The 24,511-nt window shown below is 38.8% G+C and overlaps 1 protein-coding gene across 5 annotated transcripts; it reads left to right on the top strand.

The window, feature by feature from the left end:
- Positions 1-2,479: 2,479 nt before the first annotated feature.
- spi1b (Spi-1 proto-oncogene b) lies at positions 2,480-23,990 on the top strand. Of its 5 annotated transcripts, none has more exons than XM_054771764.1 (8): positions 2,480-2,554; positions 11,967-12,169; positions 12,254-12,377; positions 14,210-14,294; positions 15,444-15,531; positions 16,673-16,869; positions 19,283-19,433; positions 20,974-23,990. In XM_054771764.1, the coding sequence occupies exons 5-8, from the start codon at positions 15,471-15,473 to the stop codon at positions 21,285-21,287; spliced, it is 723 nt and encodes a 240-aa protein (XP_054627739.1). In that variant the 5' UTR covers positions 2,480-2,554; positions 11,967-12,169; positions 12,254-12,377; positions 14,210-14,294; positions 15,444-15,470; the 3' UTR covers positions 21,288-23,990. The 5 variants fall into 5 exon arrangements, with proteins under 5 accessions (XP_054627739.1, XP_054627741.1, XP_054627740.1 ...); XM_054771766.1 differs by having other exon boundaries at positions 14,190-14,294; XM_054771765.1 differs by having other exon boundaries at positions 12,254-12,381; positions 14,190-14,294.
- Positions 23,991-24,511: the final 521 nt, after the last annotated feature.

Below are 24,511 nucleotides of genomic sequence, written 5' to 3'. Positions count from 1 at the left end.
ACAGCATCCTGTCATACTTCTTGATGTTTGGGTTTTTTTTTACTTACCTGCCTGACTTCTCTTATTTTAAAATTAGATAACTGTGCCTGACAGGCCAACACGGTCGAGTGAGATATCAAGATAACAACAGCAACAAAAAAAAGAAAACATGATTAATATCTGCACTGAGTCATCCTCGTCTGGCTTAAGCAATATGAAAAAAGAGGAACTTGCTTTGGAAGGATCGGTATACAATTCTCACTATACATTTGCTTCTGAAATATCCAGTACATGTATAAGTTTAAAATATATATATATATATATATACTGTATATATATATTTGTACATCACATTAGGCTTGTTTTTGCAAGTGTCTGTTTTTGGTATGTCTCGTTTTGTGTGCGCATTGTTGATTTTGCGTGTCCACGGGCCTTGTGAATGTGATTCACCCTCGTCTAATAATACGCACGGCCTCGGCTGTGGGGTTTGGGGGATGGTGGCCGGAGAAAATGAGGAATCAGGAATAAGAAGTGAGAGAGCTGGATGTCCCCTTGCACGCATGTCAGGCAACTGTTGGATGTCATTGTGAAACACACGATGGCCACTGAAACCTCCGCTGACTGTCACTCAGGAAACAATGTCCCTCTTCGTGCGCTGTCCGGCCACGGAAATGAAATACTCTCGCTATTGTGTCAAAAGAATCACATTTGAAACAGAAGGTATTTTATTTCGTGAAACAGGTATATGGACTGGGTACCTTGTGATAAGTTTAGTGCAATAGGAGAAATAAATTTGAGGCTAACTGGTTAGCTCGCTAGCTTGTTAGCTCGCTAGCTTGCTAGTTAGCGGCCGCCTCGAGTCCCTGCAGCATAAGAGTTGGACAATGTGATGTAAATAATAAGAACAAATAGGAGTGTAAAGGTGACTATAAGTGTTATTTCATGTCTGCAGGGCTCTAATAATGTTAAAAAACATATTTAGAAAGTCATAAAAAGGTTTTCTATGCTCTAACTACGAAAATATTCCATTTATTAACATGGAATCCTGTATCGAGGTAATTCATTTATCGTGGTCGGGTCTGGAACCAATTAACTGCTATAAACAAGGGACGACTGTAATTGTTTCGCTATAAAAATGCGTTTTGTGTTCACATTTTTTGCTTTCTGGAACAGATTAATTGGATTGACATTATTTGTTATGGAAAAACCTATTCCGGTCGCGCCCGTTTCGGTTAGCGTCAGATTTTCTGGAACAAATTAATGATGCTAACCAAGGTTGCACCGTAATTTTAAAACTACAAAAATGTGTTTTGCGTTACCATTTTCTTGTCGTTAGCAAAGAACTACAGAGTCAGCGGTTGATGACAGAGACAGAGCTGACTTCCCATTCCTGTTCCCATGTATTAGCAAGCTGCTAACAAGGACGTTTTGTGATTAAAAATACATTAAAAACACTGCTGAACTCACGCAGCATATTAACAAGACGACAACACGGGAAAAAACGGAAAATGCACGCATACGTAGGCAAAATTCTGGCGTGAATGTTCGACATTAACTGAAAAACATGGTAAGCGGGGCAGAGACTAAAACCCGTTTTGGTGGTCCACCCTAATCCAGACTCCATCTCCAGCAGCCCCCGGGTAAGATGAGTTTGAGACCCCTGCCAGGCTCGGGTTCCCACAAATCTCCAGCATTATAGCAATCTAATGCGTCTTATTTATTATGTCTTGTGTAAAACCAGGACAGTAGCAGCATCAAATTAAAAGCACAGAATGAACACAAACCCACCATCCACCAGTACGAGCCTGGAGTTTGTTCTTCAGAGAGAAGATTGTGACGTCGCTGTTGTGAGTGACAAAAGGCAGCGTGCTGGCGTGAATTAACTTGAGGTTGTGCACCAACAAATACGCACATTAGCGCTCAGTAACGTCATCAAAACTGACCTTTATGCATTCCCACATTGTGTCAGCATTTGGGACCAAATATGAGGTAAAAATACATTATGGTGCAGCGTGGGAGAAAGTTAGCACACACACGATGGTGCGTTCAAGGACGCTGCTCGCAACAAACAACATATACGTGCAAAAACTACGGGATTGTAACTGTATATTATTTTTCAAAATAAAATAATGTCCAAAATTGATATGCATTCACATAAAATGTGATGTAGTTATTTAAAAATGTATTTTTTTGAATCATTGCACCGGTTGTATGCCAAAAAGCCAAAAACTGCTGCATATTTGCAGCTTAATCGCCCAAACGGGAGAGGAATAATAGTGCTCTAATATACTGTATGTAGAATTACACTATCTAGGTTCGCTTGAAAAACACGTTCTGTAGGAAGTTTGTCACCTTCTTGTTTTTAATAAGGAAGAAGAAGAAATAGGAGAAGAAGCCTTATGGTACCCTACCTAAATTGGCAGAATTAAGGAAGTTTTTAGTTCCCCTGCTAATTCAGAGATATATAGAAAGCTGCATTTTTCAACCATCTTTGGCAATTTGCTCCCAGTAGTTAACGAACTGACTTTCGTGGGAACAGAGCGGCGCATCACTGGAGGATTTAGACGACACGATGGTAAGACCAAACAACTTTAGCTCCTCGGGGGGCTGTGGGCGTTACCTAGTTAGCGGGGCACACTCGTGTGAGACAATGTTTAAGTGTTACTTTGCCGTTGTTGAGTTGTCTACTGCCTGCTATTGTTAATGACACGAAACGCTTGATCATTCAGTCGAGCCCGATTGTAAATTACACACAAACTGTCAACAGTTGCCTGTTTTTGGCCTTCACAGCTTCATGGGGATGTTTTGTTGGGATTTGTTCTTCTTTTCTTTGTTCTAAAACGACTGTAAGTTTTGATATTTTATAAAAAAAAAAAAAAAAAGTTGAATAAACTCGATTTCAATTGAACATCTCTGGTATTTAACTTGCTTATTCACTTTACAGTTTACACATTATTGTCTTTTTCATCCACGGAATTTCTTGTACTATATTTTATCCATTGTTTGTCGTTTGTTAATAATTAATTAATTCTAAAGAAATAAATACTTCATTATTTTCAATAAAATATGTTGTAATTTTAAATTATATAAATACACCAAAAATGATTAATTAATAACATCATGCTTTTAATTAATCACCCCAAATTAGAGATAAGTGCATTTGTTAATAATGAATTAATTATAAAGAAATAATTATAAAAAATTATAATTATAAAGAAATAAATACTAAATTATTTTCAATAAAATATGTTGTAATTTTAAATTATATAAATACACCTAAAATGATTAATTAATGACATCATGCTTTTAATTAATAACCCCAAATTGGAGATAAGTGCATTTGTTAATAATTAATTAATTATGAAGAAATAATTATAAATAATTATAAAGAATTCTAAAGAAATAAATACTTAATTATTTTCAATAAAATATGTTGTAATTTTGAATTATATAAATACACCAAAAATGATTAATTAATAACATCATGCTTTTAATTAATCACCCCAAATTGGAGATAAGTGCATTTGTTAATAATTAATTAATTATAAAGAAATAATTATAAATAATTATAAATAATTATAAAGAAATAAATACTTAATTATTTTCAATAAAATATGTTGTAATTTTAAATTATGTAAATACACCTAAAATGATTCATTAATGACATCATGCTTTTGATTAACCACCCCAAATTGGAGATTATTTTATCACACTACATGCACATCAACTGTAAACCCGCTGTTAAATAGGATTAGTGAAGGTTTCGGTGTTCAAATTTGACAGGGAATGCGCAGTGTATAAAGAAATAACACCAGCGCGACATGGCCGTAGAATCGCGACTGAAGCAAGGAATGCATGCGGTTGCGTTGGATTACTGCAAATGATGTATAAACAGAAACATCATTGAAATCCTTCTCATAGGTAGTGCAGTGCAATTAATCCCCAAAGACAACGAGCGCATGCTAGATAGACAAGTGCGAGCAGTTTAAAAATGGTACTCATTCAATAAAAAAATGTACAGGCTAGCTGTAGCTGTTTACTACAACTAAGATTGTACATGATTGCGTTTAACAGAAAAGAGGTTTCTTTTTTGTGATTCCAACCCCTCCCCAACTGAATTTCTCAACTATCTCAGAAGAAATGTTGAGCGAAGGGTCGATTACGAAATATGCACGCTACCACAGGGGTTGCAGGAGTGTGGACATCAGCCAGCCCTCAGTCTGGCCAAACTGATGTTCTGTAGAGGAGGAGCGCAACACTTCCTGTTGCGACGTAGCCTGTATCCTGTTTTCCACAGTCAGTGGTCATGCGTGTCATTCCCCCTCTGCGAGCCTGCGTGGGCACAATCTCGTGATTCTGTGCTGTGAGTCTGAAACTCCAACACGAGAGTCTCTAAATGTCAGCACAAATGGGGTTTTGCAATTCAACACATTGTCATTTGACAATTACAACGCGTCAGGGGGCCAGCCTTTTATTGGGGCTGCAAATTCAAAGTCCTCGATGTACCCGACCCATGAATGAATTAACTGGAAAACACTAGATGTTGTATTTGGTGGTAAAAAGTACACATAGCCATCATCATCAGGTTATACCTCCAATTAGACATTTAAAAAACTGAGATTAATTAATCATGATCTGTAATCAATGAGATAATTAATCTTTTTTAATCACACCTTAGAAAAAAAATTACAACACTCACATGCGCCTTTTCTATTTTCAGGTCTCCTCTCCGCTACTCACCGCTCCCGCCACCTCCACAATGACAGCCAATCAATGTCCACTTCCGCCCCCAACAACTCAACCATAAAAAAGCCCAATGTATTAAAACAGATTTTATGAAAGGGCAACTCACATACAGAAAGAGTAAAGATTAAAAATGACATTAACATGATTAAAAAACGTATATTATACAATATTTCACCGTCTGACATTCGTCATTCACATTTTTTTCCACTTCCTGTATGAAAGGATGGTGTTAAAAAATAATCAAGTAGCAAATAAGAGTTAAAAATAAGGACACCATAAACCTTGTGCGGTATTATGGGAATAAATAAAATGAGAAAAACGATACACTGTTAATAATACATCGGAATACATTTGAATCAGTAAAACATTAAATGAGGGCGTTGACTTCAAAGCTGCATCAAGTCTTTGTGGGTTATGTCTTTAATTTCCTTGCAGTCGACGCGACGTAATCTTCATTATTGTCCAGTTCGTTGATGTCTTTGACAACAATTACTTTGACTTCCTCCATTTAACTTGATGTAGATTTTTCTTGAGTTTTACCCCGCTGTCTTAAGTCACGTGCCTTGCAGTGCGTTTTGTCAGACGCTCATTGATGTGGACGTTTGTTTCTTTCAGCTTACTCTTCTGCCTCAGCAATGCCACCTTGTTTTTTCTGTTGTTGAACTTTATGACGATGACGGGTGTTGTGTTGTTATTCTTGCCAAACACCGGGATGTACAGTCACGGAAAAAATGCTTTGAACACCTTTGTTTCTTCAGTTTCCTGCTCATTTTAATGCCTGGTACAACTAAAGGTAGATTTGTTTGGACAAATGTAACAATGACAGCAAAAATATCTCCTAAGAGTCTCATAAGAATAGCTTTTCATGTAAGAGCTGGAATGATTTTGGTTATCATCCAAAAAACCATGGAGGTTGCTAGATATCAGCTCTTAAATGAAACTCTTATGAGCTATATTTGTTATCATCATCGTATTTGTCCAAACAAATGTACCAAACAAATGACTGTATGTATGTATCACTATGTTGTTGACGTCCACATCCACCCCCTTTGAACGTTGCTCCAACTGTTGGGACTGTTGGAGCAACATCTTGTCTGTAGCAGACGTTAGCAACAATCAGCTTGTCTTGTTAGCAATTGTCAGCACTCGTCGTAACTTATTTTTTTTCTTAGTTCCTCACGCTAGACGGTAGACAAGCTGGTGGCGTCAGTCAACAGATCTGCAAATAGAGTTGAGCTCTGTGGGCAGGAAAAGTGCCGAAGTAGTGCAAAACGTTCGAGATTGGCGGAGAGCTTCTCTCAGTCCGTCCACACAGGAAGTGACATCACAACAAGAGCTTTGTGATTTCGCAGCCTCGCAAATTTGCAGTGAAAGATTTTTTATTTTATTTTATATTTTTCACCGCAAATCGGCCATTTTTTTCCCCACAAAAAACACACCTCATTCACCTTAAGTTGGTCATCATGGCTAAATACGTGATACTACAGGTAAAATGTACAGCATGCATGTTCCACTGTTAGAATCTTTATGCTTCACTGGTCATGTTTTTTTGTTAAGTGTTGAGATTTCGCACGTTTTTTGGCGGTCTTTGAACGCTCCATAGGTGTGTACCGAGACGCTTACGGAAGCAGTCACCAACAAGTACATGCATGTGCTGAACACTGCCAAAAGCTGTCACAAAAACAGAAATAGCGAGTGTATGACTTCATTTGTTGTGAGCATTGCGTGATCACTTTAGTGTGCAGCAAGGTTTGCAGAAGCACAGCTCGCAACACAATGCTGATGTGACTGCTAACGCAACGTAGCGCAGGCGTCCTCGCCGATCCATCATATTGTTATTCTAACCAAGGCTGTCAAACTAAGACAAGTTTTAAATGAAATAAATCACACGGTTGAGGGTGGTGACACACAAAGGGTACATCCACAGTCTACAGTTTTTTGAAAATTGCATTTAAACCCAAATAGGCTGTAGCCCATGGGTGTCCAAAATACACCCGCAAGAATAAAGTACAAAAATACAAGAATAAAGTCAAAATATGAAGAGAATAAAGTTGTCATCTAACGAGAACAAGTTGACATTTTATGAGAATAACGTCATAATATTGTGAGTAAAGTGGCATAAAGTTGAAATATTACAGAAAAAAAAGACATGAGTTTTTTTAACATTGGAATATTATGAAAATCTAACAAAACAATGAAAAAGTGGTCATTTTTGGGAAATTGGGTTACGGAAAAAATACAGTGATACGAGAATAAAGTCAAAATATTATGGGAATGGAGTCATAATTACGAGAAGAAAATGTACAAGAAGAAAGTCCAAATAGTTGGAAAATTAAAAAAAAAAAATTGAAAAAACAGCTGTAATTTTAAATCAACCAATCAAAATTTTAAGAGAAAAAAAAGTCGTATTTAAACAAGAAAAAAGTCGCAATTGTACGAGAACGAACTTGTAATTTTATGAGGAAAAATAATGCCCTTTTCGTAGCATAGAGTTGAAATATTAATGACAAACTAACAAAACAAAGTTGTCATTTTTGGAAAATTACGTTGGGGAAAAAATTTTAAAATTATGGGAATACAGTCATGATATTACAAAAAGAAAATTTACAAAGATTATTTAAGAAGAACTTGAACTATTTGGAAAATTACGTTAAAAAAAAACAACAACAGCATAAATAGGACAAAAAAGAGCAAAGGGCAAAGTTGATACTAATGGTACACTTTTTCACCTATATCACAAAGCTGAGATGCTGTTTTTTCTTGAAATATCTTTACAAAATATCAAAGTGACCCTTGCATCCTTTCATTTTTCAGTAGGTGGTCCTTTTGTACACCCCTGCTATAGTCCTAAAAAGTCCAAATTTGTGCTAACATCTTTCATGTCATTTTGTGTCAGACATTCCCCTTCCCGGTGGCAAAGGCAAAAAGGCTTTGTCTGTGTAGATTCTTTCTTTCTTTGAACGCGTCAGGACTGTTGAACGACACAACCACAGCCTTTTGCGATGTGCCTGTGAATATGCTCCTTCATCCAGGTCTTTTGTATTAAATCGATCGCAGCGGGACTGTTCAGGTTCAAAGGGTTGAGATTCATGCTCAAAAACTAGATAGGACAGTATTTATTCTCTAAGGTAGAGAGGCATGCCCCAAGAAAGAATGGTTTCACTCTTTTGGGATACAAAACGGCAGTCGTTGAGATACCATAGGCTTCCAACGAGAGTCGTTTGTGTGGAATCACCCTTGCTAGCATTCCATTCAGTTGAAGCCACAAGTGGCTTTGTTGTGTTTGTGAGTTGCGAGAGGCTAAGTTATCGAATCTCTCAGGATGGTATTTCAATTTCTTTGAAGATCCTGAAAGTTATGGAACAAAAATTCCAAGTGGCAAACCCCTAGAAATTCTTCTTTCGATAAGTCAGAGGATCCGACAGGCTTGTCTATGAAGACACTGAACCATCCTTGACCCACATTAAGGGCCTGACTGATGCTGAGGGTTAGGGTTAGGCCTCGTCCTCTTCAAGGCTACAAAATTGCCCGATGGGAATTTGCACGAGCGCACCAAACATGGGACATTGAAAGGTGGAAGAAAGTTTTATTCCCTGATGAGAAAAAATGTAACCTTGACAGTCCTGATGGCTTCCAACATTACTGGCATGACAAGGAGATCCCACCTGAGATGTTTTCTTCACAGCACAGTGGAGGGGGCGCTATCATCCGGGCTGCCTTTACCTTCAATGGAGCAATGGAGCTTCAGGTTGTGCAGGGGCGTCAAACGGCAGCTGGCTATATGGAGATGCTGCAGCGGGCATCCCTCATGCCTGAAGGCCCTCGTCTGTGCAGTAAAGACTGGCTTTTTCAACAGGACAACGTTGCACTTCAAAATGCCCGCCTGACAAAGAACTTCTTCCAAAGGAATAAGCTCACTCTTTTGGACCGACATTTGGGAATGGATGGCTAGGGAAGTTTACGGAAATCAACATCAGTTCCAGACAGTGGATGCCCTCCATGAAGCCATCTTCACCACCTGGACCAACATTCCCACTAGCCTCCTGGAAACACTGGCATCACGGATGGAAAAAAAAATAAATTTCGGCTGACTAAATTATTGAATGCTTGTTTACAATAAATTGCTCACTCAAAAATATTTTTGTGTCACTCCCATTTCTTCTTTTTTCATGTTGAAGCTCTACTTAGAACCTCCTTAAGATCCAAACATGCAAATTGTACATTCTTGCAACTTTTCAACCGGTCTTAAAATTTTGATCAGGCGTGTACAATTGACGGCAAAAAAGATGCAAGGAATATCATTGCATGTTTTTGTCTTTATTTAGTGAACCGTTTGATGGCCTGGCGATTAGAACATTAACACCTCGGCATGTGGTAAAAATGAATTGCAATGTAAACGTTTGCACGCCATAAGCATCAAAGATCTTCATCTTTTGACTGTATTTGGACAGAAAACCGAGAAGTGTTAAGTTACACCCTGCTGTGTGACCAAACAAGAAGAATGCTTTGTCACAGCTACTGTTGGGGGGTCACAATTTTGTGCAAGGATGTATAAAATACACATTTATGTTAATATACTTTCTGTAATTCCAGTCGGAACTTCACTTTACAATGGCAGGTTTTTTTAATTGTATAATTGTATGATTGAATTGTTGAGACATGAGTGAAGGATGATCGCTTGTCTTCAGTTTTTAAATGTAGTAACTGCTTGCAAAATTGAACAATCAAACATACTCTGAATATTGGATACTTTTTGATTTATTGTTTATTTATTATGCATATATATTTTCCATTAAAGAATGCAAACAATTGTTATTCAAATTGGGATCATCCCAACAATGCAAAGTGCACATAGATCCATTTTAAGACATTTATAGAACTGAATCCGGAAGACAAGTTTCCACTTCCTCATTTTGCATTTATGCCTCTCATGTTGAGCATTGTATTCTGCACTTATTTGCATTTTAAAATGTACGGGCACTCACCAAAAATGAATGATAATGTAAGATGATCCAAGAACGGATGGAATTACAATCACGGTGTAGAAGTTATGCATAAGTTTCACTTTTGTGTCTCACAACAAGTGTGGTGCGTTCAATCTCCACTGAACAAAGCACGAAATCTCAACGCTTGACAGAAAAACATAATAAGAGACGCATGAAGATATAAACATGTAAAAATTGTGGCCTTTTTTAAATAGTTGTACATGCATGCCGTACATTTGACCTGTATTATCACGAGGGCTGTCATTTTTTAAAATAGCGCATTAAAGGCGGTAACTAATTAATTACGTTACATTTTTTTGTGTAATTAACACATACGCAACATGGCAAGCCAAGCCTCTTTGTTATGATGGCAGACGCCTCCCCGCAGAGTCACACAGAGTCTGACGCTCTTTTAAAACGTTACCTGAACGCGTCAACAGCAGTGCCATTCCAACAACATAGAGTATATGTATCTCCAACTCACCAACACGTCTCTAGTCCCCTCGCCACCTCAACGACGCTTCTTCGTTGTCACTAGATGACCATAAGATGCATTCATGGACACTCCGATCATCACAGCAATTTCTTTATTGTGAGTGTACGTGTGGTCTAAATAAACAGAAAGACAAAGAAAAAGAGTAAGTGGATATTGTTATCACTCACAAACGTAACTCTTAATGCGGAAGTACAATTTGGTTCAAGTTTAGGGTCTCATTGCCGACCTGGAGATAGCAATACACCGGTTTCCGGGCGAGAACCATGGACTCGAACTTAGAGGTGTGGATTCTCATCCCAGTCGCTTGCCACTTGGCTGCGAACCAAGCCAACGAGAACTGAAGACCACGGCCGGATGAAGCCAGCAGTACCACATCGCCCACAAAAAGCAAAGACGCAATCCCAAACCGAATCAGGGAGCAAATCGCCCGATTCAGGCGGTCCAATATCCCGTACACAAGTAGTACCCCACGCAGGATTTTTCAAAGACATGATGGAATGCCTTCTCCAAGTCCGCAGGCACATGTAGAATGTTCGGGCAAGAACCCTGACGAGTATAGAGCTGGTCCACAGTTCTACGACAAGGACAACAACCACAATACTCCTCCATAATCCAAGGTTCAACTACCCGCAGATCCTTCTCTCCAGAACCCCCAAATCGACCTTACCAGGTAGGTTGAAGATTGTGATCCCACTATAGTTGGAACACCCCCTCTGATCCCCCTCTTTGAAAAGGGAAACCACCACCCTGATCTGCCGATCTACAGGCCATTGACAAGCGAACTTCACGAGTGTCCACCAGAGCTGTATTGTATTGTATTGTATTGTATTGTATGTACTTTATTTATCCCACAGCGGGGAAATTTACTTGTTACAGCAGCAAGACAAGTAAAGAGAACAGTGTAAAGAAAGCATAGTGTCTACAACATGGTTCAGGTGGTGCAGGTGTTGTAGAGCCTGACAGCGGTCGGTATGAAGGACCTGCGGAACCTCTCCTAGGCTGTGTAGCCTGTGAACTCAATGTTTACCTCACCACCAAAATATTTCTCAATAAGCTGTTGGCACATTGGAGCAGGCCTCACAACCACCGTCCACCTGAGTTACATAATAAGAGTTCAGGCTAAATGGGACAGATGGCAGGCAGCGGGAATGGCGTTGGCATTGGCAAGGATCTGGACACAATTCCTGGATGCTGAAAAAAAAATCCTGTTCTTCCATGGCCTGCATAACCACTGCTATCATTACGTACCAAGCACATTTAGATTATGTGGATTGACAGGTTCTCTGCCTTCCCCTCTAATATGCCTTAATTCTGTGTATAATAAAGGTGTTTAAGATACATCGAGCATTTAAGCATGGCCTTTTATTGTGACCAATCAAAGCAGACCTTGTAATAATCATGGTGCATTTACTTTCAACTTATCTTGGCTACTCCCGAGAGAAGGAGGGCGCATATACTGTACACATGAGATCGATAGCAGTGACAGAGAGGAGATACAGTAGCTGAAGCAGAGCCAATAATGACCAAACCAATCATGATAACAAATAAAATCTTAACATTTGTCCATTGAACTGTTTTGTAACTGTATTTTCTGTATGATTCAGACAATAAAATACACAGAAATGTCATATGCGGAGGCGCTGCAGTTTTCGCCTCATCCTGAAGGGGTGGGGGCATGCGTGAGCTGGAAGGTGCTTGTCACTGCCGTCCTTCCATAGAGAGGAAAAGCCAGTTTTAATTGTATTTTTCTTTTTTGACAGCAGCAGCAGCGCCATTTGGAGAGCAGCAAGTCAAATGCTTTAAGGATATTTTTATGCTCTGCTGAGGGCATGAATGAATTTTACTGCCAAGATGGATGATTGTATATCCAAGCTCACCAGGAGGTGATCAGACCTTTACAACAAAGTATCTGAACTTTCCCTGGAGAAAGATAGGGTGCATGTACTTCAGACACAAATAAAAGGTAAGCCCACAAATATTTGTAATTGCTTTTTATGTATAGTTATGTAATTATTAATTTATTAATTATTATTTATTTACTTTGCAGCCGTGATCAAAAGAGAAGCGGAGACTTAAGTTGAGAAAAACTATTGAATTCAAGAAATGACTCATGGCAAAATACAAAGGTGGTGTCCGTCTGATCGCGCTGCCACATTGTGTCATGTCTCAGTGTAGGTAAAAGTAACATTTAACCCTTTCATTTATCATTTATATACATTTTTAATAGTTGTCTGCATTTAAAACTAATTGTAAAACTATAAAAATGTGTTTTGTGTTAAAATTGTTGCCGTTTTGAAACAGATTTAACTGGATTTACATTATTTTTCATGGAAAAAATTAATAGAATGAATTAACGACGCTAACCAAGGTTCCACTGTATAATACTGCATATGTAGAACAAATTCTGGACAACACTTCTCTGGCATTCCTGAAAACTCCTGCATCGCCTATCTGCGTTCATCAGAATCTCCAAAACTGATACCGTATCCTCATCTTATCTTCCAGCCGCGTGTGAGCATGTGTGTGATTGTATGCTCGCTCTTTATCTTTAACAAGGAAAGTCATTCTAGGGTGAAAGCCAATGGGGTGACGTCATGTCAGATTGAGGGTTGAGCCCGAACTTTTCTATGCTGTTAGCTGTAACTGACATGACCTGGCATATTTTAGCAGAACGGTTAGAACGCAGCAGTTGTATTCAGAGAATCGAGTACGATACAGTACGTATCAGTAGTATCATAATATACAACCAGTGTCTGAGTTATTTTGAAGTAAATGTGAGAAGTAATTTAGTCGTCTTCCTTCTCGGTATATGTTCATTGCACAGTTATTAGTATCTGATTTTGTGGTCTTTTTTATATTTAATTTGACTTTTTGCATTGTTTGTATGCAAGCACTTACTGTATGTTCCTCCACATTTCCTTGATAAAATGCAAGCTAAAATGCACTTTGGACAAGTAATTATTGATGTGATGATGATTATCCAAACAAGTACATTTGCTTGGTTTGACTTAAATAAAAGTATACAAATATAAATAAAATAAATTAAATGCATGAAGGAATAAATAAATCTAAAAATAAACATGATTTCAAATAAAAGGGGAAAAATTATACAAATAAATACAAAATACCAATGACTAAAATAAAAGCAAAGAAAATAATAAAAAAAAATAAAATATAATATGTAAATAAAAATATCTTTAAAAGTAGAAAAAACATAATAAAATAAAGAAAAAATGTTTCTTAAATAAATGTGTTAAAAAAATTAAAAATGACTTAAATAAAAGTGTAAAAAATAATACAAATAAATATGACGAAAAAACAAGTGTACATTTTTTTTAAATAAATAAAAATAACTAAAAGTGTAAAAAAACAACAAAAAAATAAAAACAAAAGTGGCTTCAATAAAAGTGTAAACAATATAATAAAAATAAAAATGATGTAAATAAAACTGCAAAAGTCATGTAAATTAATAAATAAATGTGACTTAAATAAATGTGTAAAAAGTTCAATATTTTCAATTCAAATTCCAAACTTTAATAAAAGTATTAAAAAGTTATTTTAAAAAAAATAATTAAAAAGTGACTTAAATCAAAATGTAAAAAAAAATTAAATCGCTGTGTGAAAGTGTGAAAATAGAAAAAAAATAAAAAATAAAAATGTATTTAAATAAGAGTGTAAACAATTATTTTAAAAATAAATGAAAACAAAGAAAGTGTGAAAAAATAATTTAAATAAAAATTGCTTAGGTGTAAAAAACGAATAAAAATAAATTTAAAAAAGTATGTTTTTATTGTAAAAAATAATAGAAATAAAAAATGACTTCAGTAAAAGTGGTTTGCAACTTAATGACCACTGGAAAATTTGGGTTCCAGGTCGAGACCAATTGAGAACTCCTGATCTAAAGGAATCATGGTATTCTTTTGTTGATCTTGTTACATTGTCCAATATTCTCATTCATACTTGTCAACCCTCCCGTTTTCCAGGGAGGGTCTTTTTATTACAGGGAAACTCCTGTATGTTGCCCGCTGCCAAAGCGCTGCACCAAAGAATTTCCTTTATTTTCTGGAAAATGTCTCTTATTTTGAAAGGTATGTTCTGGTTATACACATGACAAGGAAAATCATTTATTGATCTTGAACAATGAAAAAATAAAAAAGTATCCGTAATGCTGTCCATTTATTTACTTGCAGTATCGCCCACCCTTAGCATTCATCGTACAGTATTAGATGTGACATTTGCGTGACAAAAGACACCCAAAAAAAGTGTTGTTCTTGAAAGCGTGTATGTAATGATGCAGTGGTCCGTGAATGTGGGACGTTTTAAGTGGAAACGCTCGCTGACGATTGGCCACCAAGGGAGGTGGCAATACAGAGACGCTGATAAATGCGAAGTTTCATGGGCTCCCCTCAAGCAGTAGACACACTCTGGTGCTTCCACCCACGCCAATTTACAGAAGTTAAAAGTTCCTTTTTCATTACCCAGCCAAACGGCGGGCCTTGCTACTTTTCCATTTGTATTTGACTACCACTGAAGGCCTCGCTGACTTGTCGAGGTCACAAGAGTATAAGCGTTACAATAAGAGAGACAGATGGATGGTTTTGGTTATCGTTGAGCGAGAGGAAATTTGGAAACATTGTGCAATGGTGCTGCAAAAATTTTGAAAGGCTGTGAGAGCATTTGGTCTGCAAAGCTTCTTTGAGCAGGCTGTTTTGGAAAAGAAGCCTCCATGTTGCATCCCTACAGAATGGAGAGCTACCTCATCCCACCTGTAAGTATTATTTGTTTGGGGTTTTTTTGTTGCTGTATCGCTGAGATGTATTATTTCTCATCAAGTTTTTTTTGGTGTTTTTTACGTTCAACATCAACAACAAATCCGTTAACAAGTGTAAGAGCAGACATCTTGTATGAAATGATATTTGATAACAGTGAGCTCTATGTCATTTATGCACAGGATGCCAACTGTAACTGTCCTTTATACCGCGGGTGACATGAAAATGAAACTCTTAAGTTCGTCTGAGTTTCAGAATAGCAGTGGCATGAAAATTATATTATAAATTTCTAAAATATACATATATATATTTCATGTAAATATTACTTACAGGTGGAAATTTGTGCAAAAACTGATCTTCCCTGGGAGGTTAGGAATATATTTTTGTGTTTGTTGTTTCTGGCCTATGTTCTAACGCATAAAATATTTGTATTCATGATTTTTGCTTTGTTTTTGTCTGCTATTACAGCCCTCGGAGGAAATCTATGATCCAGAGATGTACAGACAAATTCCAGAATATTATAATCCATATGTTCTGGATGCAGAGATGCAGGCAGGTTAGTTTTACTCCAGTATTGATTTGGTATCCAGTAGTTACTTATTACTTTTCTTGTCTTCAGGTTATCACAAAAAGAAATTGTCAGTATTTACATACAAAAATAATTACAAAATGTAATTGATTATTAAAAATAACCATTAATAAGTATATTAAAAGTAAAACATTGGAAAAGAGATCTGACATATTTCACCACCACTTAAAATATAATCATAAGAATATATTTTTTGATGATCACAAAAAGAAAAAAATATGTATTTTTGAAAGTTGTAAGCAGTATTTATATATAAAAATAAATGTAAAAACACAAAAATAAATTTGATTATTAAAAATAATCAGAAATGTATTAAAAGGGAAACATTGGAAAATACACGTGATGTATTTCAACACCGATTAAAGTGGAATAATAAAAATATGTTTGGATTATCACAAAAAATAAATATATATTTTCGAAAATTCTAATCAGTATTTACATATAAAAATACATTTAAAAAATACAAATAAATTTGATTATTAAAAGTAACCACAAATAAATATATTAAAAGTGAAACATTGGAAAATAAAATGTGACATATTTCAAGAGCACTGAAAATAAAATATAACATAGCAATAAAAAATATTTTTTGTGTCATTCATGAGTTTTTCAGCAGCATACGGCGCGTGCAGCTGTATGCGTGCGCACAGGAAACAGATGCTATTTCTTTCGGCCGCTGCAATTACATACATAGAACAATTTTCGCCCCATGGGGTTTTGTTGATGCACACAACTTTCTCTTGGTAGAAACGGTTTTGAATATTCCAGCAAAACAAACTTAATGGAAAAATGAACAAGCAATAAACGTTGCTTTGAATTAGAGGTGTCATAGTGGGTAAGACTTAGTGACAGGATTGTGACGATAGGCTATTATTTACATTTTGCAGTTAAATAATGTTAACACAGCAGGGTAATAGCCAAAAAAAGCACCGACAACAACTGTGGTGTTACTTGTCAAGCAATTATTTCCCTATTGTGTCGATTTCTCTCGTCTTTGCCCTCTTAGGTCAATAAAGAAGATTAGGTTTCCAGACAAAAACACGAACAAATCAAACGGTGCATGTCTTGCATGTCAATAACTGAGTGTGACATTGTGATGTTTATTTAGATCACTGGGACTATCGCACTCACCCTCATGTGCACGCGGTTGAGTTTGAAACCCTCCAAGAAACAAACTTCACAGAACTGCAGAGCGTGCAATCGCTGCACCCGCCCGGCCTCATCAGACATGACGCCATGCGCTACGATGCCGAAAGCCTGCTGGATCCAAATCTTGGGGCGCATTCGCATATGTTGCAGCAACCTGTAAGTCTCTATAATGCAGTTAAATAATGACAGTACAGACATGCTATGAATGTATATGGTAGTCCATGCAGATATACTGTATGTACATTTAACCACACATGCACAGTAGATCCCCCCCCCATTCCCCCCCTCGACCCAGATTAGATTCAGATCCAGAACCCAATCGATATGCCTCACACTCGTATGAAACACATTTTAAAGTATAAAATAAACAGACTGTACACACCACTCATGAACGATAATGTAAGATGATCCACGTGGCAGCGTCGGAGAGAGTGTATACATTTCGCTTTCGAGGCTCACGGCAACTATGGTGCGTTCCAGGACCACCGAACAAAGTGCGAAATCTCAACGCTTGACAAAAGAACATAAAGTGAAGCATAAAGGCATAAACACGTAAAATGTATGGTTTTTTTTTTAAACAGCGGTACAGTCGTCCCTCGTTTATAGTGATTAACTGGCCACGATAAATGGATTTCCACGATACAGGATTCAATATTAGTAAATGGAGTGTTTTTGTAGTTAGAGAATAGAAAACCCGTTTCTGACTTTTTCAGTACGCCTTTAAACATTATCAGAGCAATGTAGACACGCCTGCAGTCGCCTTTACACTCATATCATTCATTGTTTACGACACATTGCGCAACTCTCTAATTTATTTCTTCTAAACTTAAGAAGCCTAAAACTTACCACGCCCACACGGAACGGAAGGAGAACTTTTTTTCACTCACGTTGGACATGCCATGGCTGACTTTATGCAGTTTTCAGGTAATGTAACGTAAGGTGACGTCTCAATGCTTACTGCCACCTAGTGGCCTGAATACTACATATCACTTGTATGTAAATATGTTTGACTAATAATAGACTAGAATATTAATTAGTTAATTTCTGGAAAACCGCAATATAGCGACGGAGGGATAATCGAACCGCGATATTGCAAGGGATGACTGTACATGTACTACCACTAGGGATGTCCCATACTGGCTTTTTTGCCAATAACCGATATACCGATATTGTCCAACTCTCAATTTCTGTGTCCGATATCAACCGATACCAATATGTGTATGATCACATGTCTCCTGTTATGGAATTAACACATTGTGGTGATCCACGATATTGTTTTAGACATTTATCTTGGAGATTAAATATCTATCTAGCTAGCTAGCTAGTTTTCTACCAAGTCTACTTCTGTTTCCGGGTCATGAGGTCATTCTAGCCACTTAGCTATTGCTAAAGAATTGTTGCTTGCTGTTGAGTTGAGTGGAGAGTAAACTGATTGGTGGCACCTACGTCCACTCCTGTCTCATTGTGAATCGCATCTCCACATTTGGTGACCCTCGACGTGGGTAAAAATGTCGACACAGACAAGGCCGTGCCGGCGTTGCTTCAAGCTAACGAGTTATCTAACATCGGTCTGCGGCACACCCACACCCGTGCTTTCCACATATCAAGCCCGGTTCCGACTGCGAGGAATAACACAGGACGTGACGAAGTATTTCCACATATGGGTGCCGCTGGGTGCCACGATGACGACAAGTACGGGAGCCCATAGCCTAGATATACAGCAGTTTTTATTATTGGTTTTCGTTATAAGGGAAAAATCTGATACCAATTACATTTTTATACCAATATCGGAACGATAATATCGGTGGGCTGATATTATCGGACATCCCTAATTATCATATTATTACCAACTTGGTCCAAATCATAATTTCAATATTAGTCTCTCAATATTACAACATAAACACCACAAGTAATGAAAAGAGCGTCCCCCCCCCCACATATCATTGTTAATCTTTACATATTGCCATGTTTTTTTATTTCTACAATGTGCCCCCGGCCAATAAAAAACAAGCTGTAGGCCGGAAATGGCCCCCAGGCCACACTTTGGTAACGTAACGTGTAACGTAAACAGATGTCCCGTTTCATTTGAGATCTGAGTGAACATTTTGGGATTTGGTGCCATTTTAGAGTTGCTTCTACAAAATCAGGAAGTGATCCTTTGTGTTCGATGAACTGCTTTAATTTTAGTTTACAGCTAAAAGTTTCAGTCGAATCCAAAGTACACAAATGTAAAGTTGTTTAGTGAAGCATGACAACCGTTTTACGCATCGATTCCACAGAAAAAAAAGACCAAAATGTAATGAGTTATTGTTATTTTTATTATTATTGTTGTTGTTGTTAGAACTGTTTTTTAATGGGAGGGGTTTAATGGTATAGTTGTGTGTCTTTTTTGGTTGTTTTGTGTGGTTTTCTGTCTCTTCAGGTGTTGTGGAGCTGGACTGGGGTGAAGCTGGGCTTTTTTTGTTTTTTATTTTTGTTCTTTATTAATCAAATAAATAATAACATATTTAATTTTTAAAAAGACATTTCTATGAAGCAGGGACTTTAATCGTACTGTTTTGTTTTGAAGGTAACATTCTTCCCGCGGACCGTGTACCCAACACATGTGTCCCAACGCAGCACTGACGATGAAGAGCATGGAGGTCAAAGCCCGCCCCTGGAGGTGTCTGATGAGGAGTGTCTCAGAGATCAAGTCCCTTATGTCCCACCTGGAGATCTGGGTAAGAAAACACATCACCGTTATCTATTCAGATACATCATGAGAACTGTGATTAAAAAATTCTGCTGTCACAAGCAGTTGATATTGCTTAAAAGGTTGGGGGTGCACTCTTTGCTTTGAACACCTCGTCTCCACACGTCATGAAGATGATGAATTATCCAGCTCAGGCTCTATTTTAGTCTTCATTCATCATCACAAACTTGAATTGTCAGGTGGATTTTCCCCGAGCTTGGCTTTTTGTGCGGGATTTGTAAATGATATCGTAACCCACAATGCAGTTGGGGTGTATTAGCTCATCAGATTTCCTGTGCAAATGTGTTTGCCAGCATGGAACAGATGGTAGAAACTGGCATTTGCAGACTCCAGCCTGTGTGCTAGAAGGAGCCACATGACACCAAAATAAACAGGAATACTCCAAATAATCCAGAAGTAAACAAACAAACAAAAAAAACACAGCACGCTCCTTTTTGTGGTCCAATCACCCATAAAAAAAGCGCAGAATACTCCGTTGGTCGGACTTGTTGGTGAGCCACAGCTTAATAAATCCAACAAATAGAAGACAAATTGATCCTGAGAAGCAAAAGTGACATCTCGGTTGGCATACACCCCAGTTGGCATGTTTTTTGGTTAACATTGAAAATGTACGCCAAAATTTTGCCTCGGTTTGCGTACATTTTTCAGTTAGCGCATTTTGTTGCGCTATTAATACACTGACTGAGTGCAACCATGTTCTTAATATATTTTTTTTTATCACAAACCATCCTTGTTAAAAGCCTATTAGCTTGCTAATACATGGAAACAGGAAGCGGAAGTCAGCTCCATCGAGATGACTTTGTAGTTCTTTGTTAACTAACACAGTTACACCACAAAATCCTAACACAAAACACGTTTTTATAGTTTCACAATTATAGTTTTACGTGTACAAAACAATTGTACATGCATATAAATGACGAATGAAAGAGATGGATGAACATCTAAGGTTACTTTCACCTTCCCTGAAGACGTGACTGTTCCCAAAGACACAATGTGGCAGCGAGATCAACACCTTCCTGCTTTTCCATGAGTTATTTCTTGAATTCAACCGTTTTTCACCTTCTTTATCAAAATGCCGCCACTTGCAACGTTTTTTTTTGGCTCCATTTTGCAGCCGTGATCAAAAGAAAAGCAGAAAATTGAGGTGAGAAAGACTACTGAGTTCAGGAAATAACTCATGGCAAAAGAGGGAGCTGGTGTCCACGTTGATCTCGCTACCACACAGTGTCTTGGGGAACAGTCACGTCTTCAGTGATGTTCGTTTATCTTTTTTAGTCACCATTTTTATGCTGCTTTTCTCCATGTAAAATTCTAATTGAAATTATAATTAAAACTATAAAAGCGTGTTTTGTGTTAAGATTAGCAAAGGTATAGGATACAAGGTTGTGCCAAATGAATATTAGTGTGTTATTTTCAGTGTCCAAGAAACAAAATGTTTGTATCATGAACAGATTAAGCCGTAAAAGTCCACCATTAGTAATTGTGAAACTTTTTGATCTTTCCAAAAGGCAACAAAAAAAAGATCCGTTTGTACCAGTTCCTGCTGGACCTTTTAAGGAACGGCGATATGAAGGACAGCATCTGGTGGGTGGACCGAGACAAAGGAACCTTCCAGTTTTCGTCCAAACACAAGGAGGCTCTCGCCCATCGCTGGGGAGTCCAGAAGGGCAATCGCAAAAAAATGACCTATCAGAAGATGGCACGGGCTTTGCGCAACTATGGCAAAACTGGAGAGGTGAAAAAGATCAAGAAGAAACTGACGTACCAGTTCAGTGATGAGGTGCTTGGGAAGAGTCATTTGGAAAGAAAGCCGTACATGTAAACGCAAAGACTGGATCACGCAGAAGAGCTGACTCGTGGTGTCACTGGTCGCTCAAAGTTAACATTCCTTGTAAATAGCATTAAGAACGTCATTCAAAGTGTACAGAGGGAATAAACTGTTTGATGATGGTGTTATATCCAACAGTTATTTTCCACAGCATAGAAATACAATGTAAAGATCAGTGTCTCTCATCCATCCATTCATTTTCTCTACTATTTATGCTGTTCAGGAAAACTGGAGTCTAGCCCATCTGACTTTGGGTGAGACACTGTGTCTCAAATGGAAAATACTTCCTTCAGTACTCTTCACTAAGTGTACTTAGTTTGTGGGGGAGTGAATTTTGCCAGCACAGTGTTGTCCCAAATCCATTACGGTCCTCTTCTTCTTTTTTGATGATTGAGAGAATCGGGAGCGCTAGGCATTGAGCTAACAGCCCGAGATGTAAACTTGATGTCCAAGTTGCGACTCTTAAGGCATCAGGGAGTGAGGTTTAGCTACACACTTCCGCACAGCCGCACCGGTTAATACTCGTTACACAAACTCACCATTTGGGTGTGTTGAGTACTTGGCCGAGATGTGGGAGTCATGAATGAATCGTTCAAAAGTCACACTTTTTTTTTATTACTGAATCGTGACTCACGGCTCCATCACGTGTACTCGACGGAGACTGGCATTTCACTGACTCACGTGTACTCGACAAAGACTTGAGTTTCAATGGCTCGCGGATACTCGACAGAGACTCGAGTGTTCAATGACTCATGGGTACTCGATGACAACTTGAGTTTCAATGACTCACGGGTACTCAACGAAGACTTAAGGTTTCACTGACTCGACAAGCTCTCAAGTTTCTCTGACTCATGGGTATTTGACAAAGACTGGAGTTTCAGTGACTCACGAGTATTGGACAAAGACTCGAGTTTCAGTGACTCATGGGTATTAAAAGAAGGCTCATGTTTTAGTGACTTGACAAAGACTTGAGTTTCACTGACTCATGGGTACTCCAGGAGGACTTGAGCTTCACTGGCTCATGAGTACTCGACGAAGACTCGGGTTTCATTGACTCACAGGTACTCCATGAAGACTCAAGTTTACTGACTCACAGGTACTCAACGAAGTTTGGACTTTCACTAACTCATAGGTACTTGATGAAGACTCGAGTTTCACTGCCTCATGGTTACTCCACAAAGACTTGAGTTTCAGTGGCTCATGGGCACTCGATGGGGACTCAAGTTTCACTGACTCATGGGTACTCCACAAAGACTTGAGTTTCAGTGGCTCATGGGCACTCGATGGGGACTCAAGTTTCACTGACTCACGGGCTCTCGACGAGGACTCGAAATTCACTATCCGATTCACTTCAATGCGCAAATTGGGACACGGCACTGGACTGTTAGCTAGTCCACTGACTTCAGTACGTTCTTGTGGAAATAGACAAATAATAATACATTGAATTTGTAAGTGCCTTTCTAAAAGCCCAAGTACACTGCACATGACACAGATAAAACAACAAAGGATAAACACAACATAAACAAGTCAGATGAGTTTTGAGTCTTGATATGAAGATGGGGAGTGAGTCAATATTTCGGTTGCCGGATGGTAATGAGTTCCAGACTCTGGGAGCAGAGCGGCTGAAAGATCTGCTCCCCACGGTGCTGAGGCGGGCAGAGGGCACAATGAGTGGAGTGGAGGAGGAGGATCTGAGGGAGAGAGCAGGAGTGGCAATGAGGAGGAGGTCAGTCAAGTACGGAGGGCTGAGGTTGTGTCTGGTTGTGTCAACTTTTATCTCAAAAAAAGGGCCGATCCATTTCTATCCTTTCCTCATTTGAACTTGGTACTTTTTAAGTTGCTTAGGTGGTTGTTCATTGTCATAGTACCTTTGCATGTATATATTTGGATGCCATATTTAATGCTATCATGGCCAGCAGACATACGTTTTTTGTTAATTTCATCTGTGAACAGATGTTAGCACACATAATTAAAACTTTGTTAGGTTACAGTAATCATTTCTGTTTGAAAAAAAAAAGAAACTTAATCAACTGTTTGTGTCTTGTCCTCCTGAACAGTTAATTACAGCTAAGCTAAGACAAGCATAAAAAACGAAGCACTATGATGTGGAATCAACAATTGATGTACAGACTACTATGTATGTAAATGACATTATGATGTATTGACCCTGAATAAAATGAAGTTCTCAAGTAAACAGTTGGGGGGAAAAATCAAAATATAAATAAATGGAAAACAGTATATAGAGCTAAGGAACGCATACAGCTGGAGCGTGGTGTAGCGAAGGAATAATTCGGCGTTCCCCAGCTGTCAGTAGTCAGCCTAAGTAGTGGCGTAGGCACTCAAGTTCAGGTGCGTTCAGCAGCTTCGCCTCCAGCCAGGAACATAGGATCTGGACAGGAACACAAAGGGCACAGGAGACAGGGGCAACAAAGAAGAGCCCATGGAACGTGACAGTATTTCCCCCCCTTACCAAAGGGCGCCACCTGGCGGCCTACCTGGCTTCTCCGGGAAGCGGCTGTAAAACTCTGACAGTAATTGAGGGTCCAGAATGAGGGCACAAGAGATCCACGAGCAGTCCTCAGGACCGTAACCCTCCCAGTCGACCAAGTACTGAAAGCCTCTGCCCCTTCTTCTCACATCCAAAATGGCCTCGACCGTAAATTCGGGATGGCCGTCAATGAGCCTGGGAGGAGGAGGAGGCACCTCCGGAGGGCTTAGGTCGCTGACACTGACTGGTTTGATGTGGGACACATGGAATGTCGGATGAACTCTGAGGGAGTCCGGGAGCCTAAGCATGACGGCAGAGGGGCTGATGACCCGTTCCACAGGGTAAGGACCGATGTATCTGGGCTGCAGTGTCTTGAAGTCGGTGTGGAGGGGTAGATCCCGAGTAGATAACCACACCCTCTGTCCAGTCTTGTACTCAGGGGCCACTGAACGATGTTGATTGGCCAAACGCTGGTTACGCTCGGCAGTACGTGCCAGGGCTGTCCGGGTGTTGCACCAGGCTAGGCGCAGGTTGGCTGACACGGAAGGGACCGCCGACTCCCCCTCCAGCGAAGGGAAAGCCGGAGGTTGGTACCCGTAGGCCCCATGGAAGGGTGAGAGGCCCGTGGCTGAGCTGACCAGGGTGTTGCGCGCATACTCAATCCACGGCAAGTTGAAGGACCATGAGGCTCGCTGCTGGTGGCAAACACAGCGGATGGCGGCTTCCAAGT

Source organism: Dunckerocampus dactyliophorus, chromosome 3, assembly GCF_027744805.1.
Source record: "Dunckerocampus dactyliophorus isolate RoL2022-P2 chromosome 3, RoL_Ddac_1.1, whole genome shotgun sequence".
Classification (NCBI taxonomy): Eukaryota; Metazoa; Chordata; class Actinopteri; order Syngnathiformes; family Syngnathidae; genus Dunckerocampus; species Dunckerocampus dactyliophorus.
The sequence above is the reverse complement of the archived record's forward strand: the minus strand, read 5'-3'. Positions and strand labels throughout refer to the sequence as shown.

Coding starts and splice junctions, on each gene's coding strand:
- spi1b (XM_054771763.1), top strand. CDS start 14,933: ATGTTGCATCCCTACAGAATGGAGAGCTACCTCATCCCACCT. Junction 14,975..15,443: donor AGAGCTACCTCATCCCACCT/GTAAGTATTATT, acceptor CTGCTATTACAG/CCCTCGGAGGAAATCTATGA. Junction 16,870..19,282: donor CGCATATGTTGCAGCAACCT/GTAAGTCTCTAT, acceptor TTTGTTTTGAAG/GTAACATTCTTCCCGCGGAC.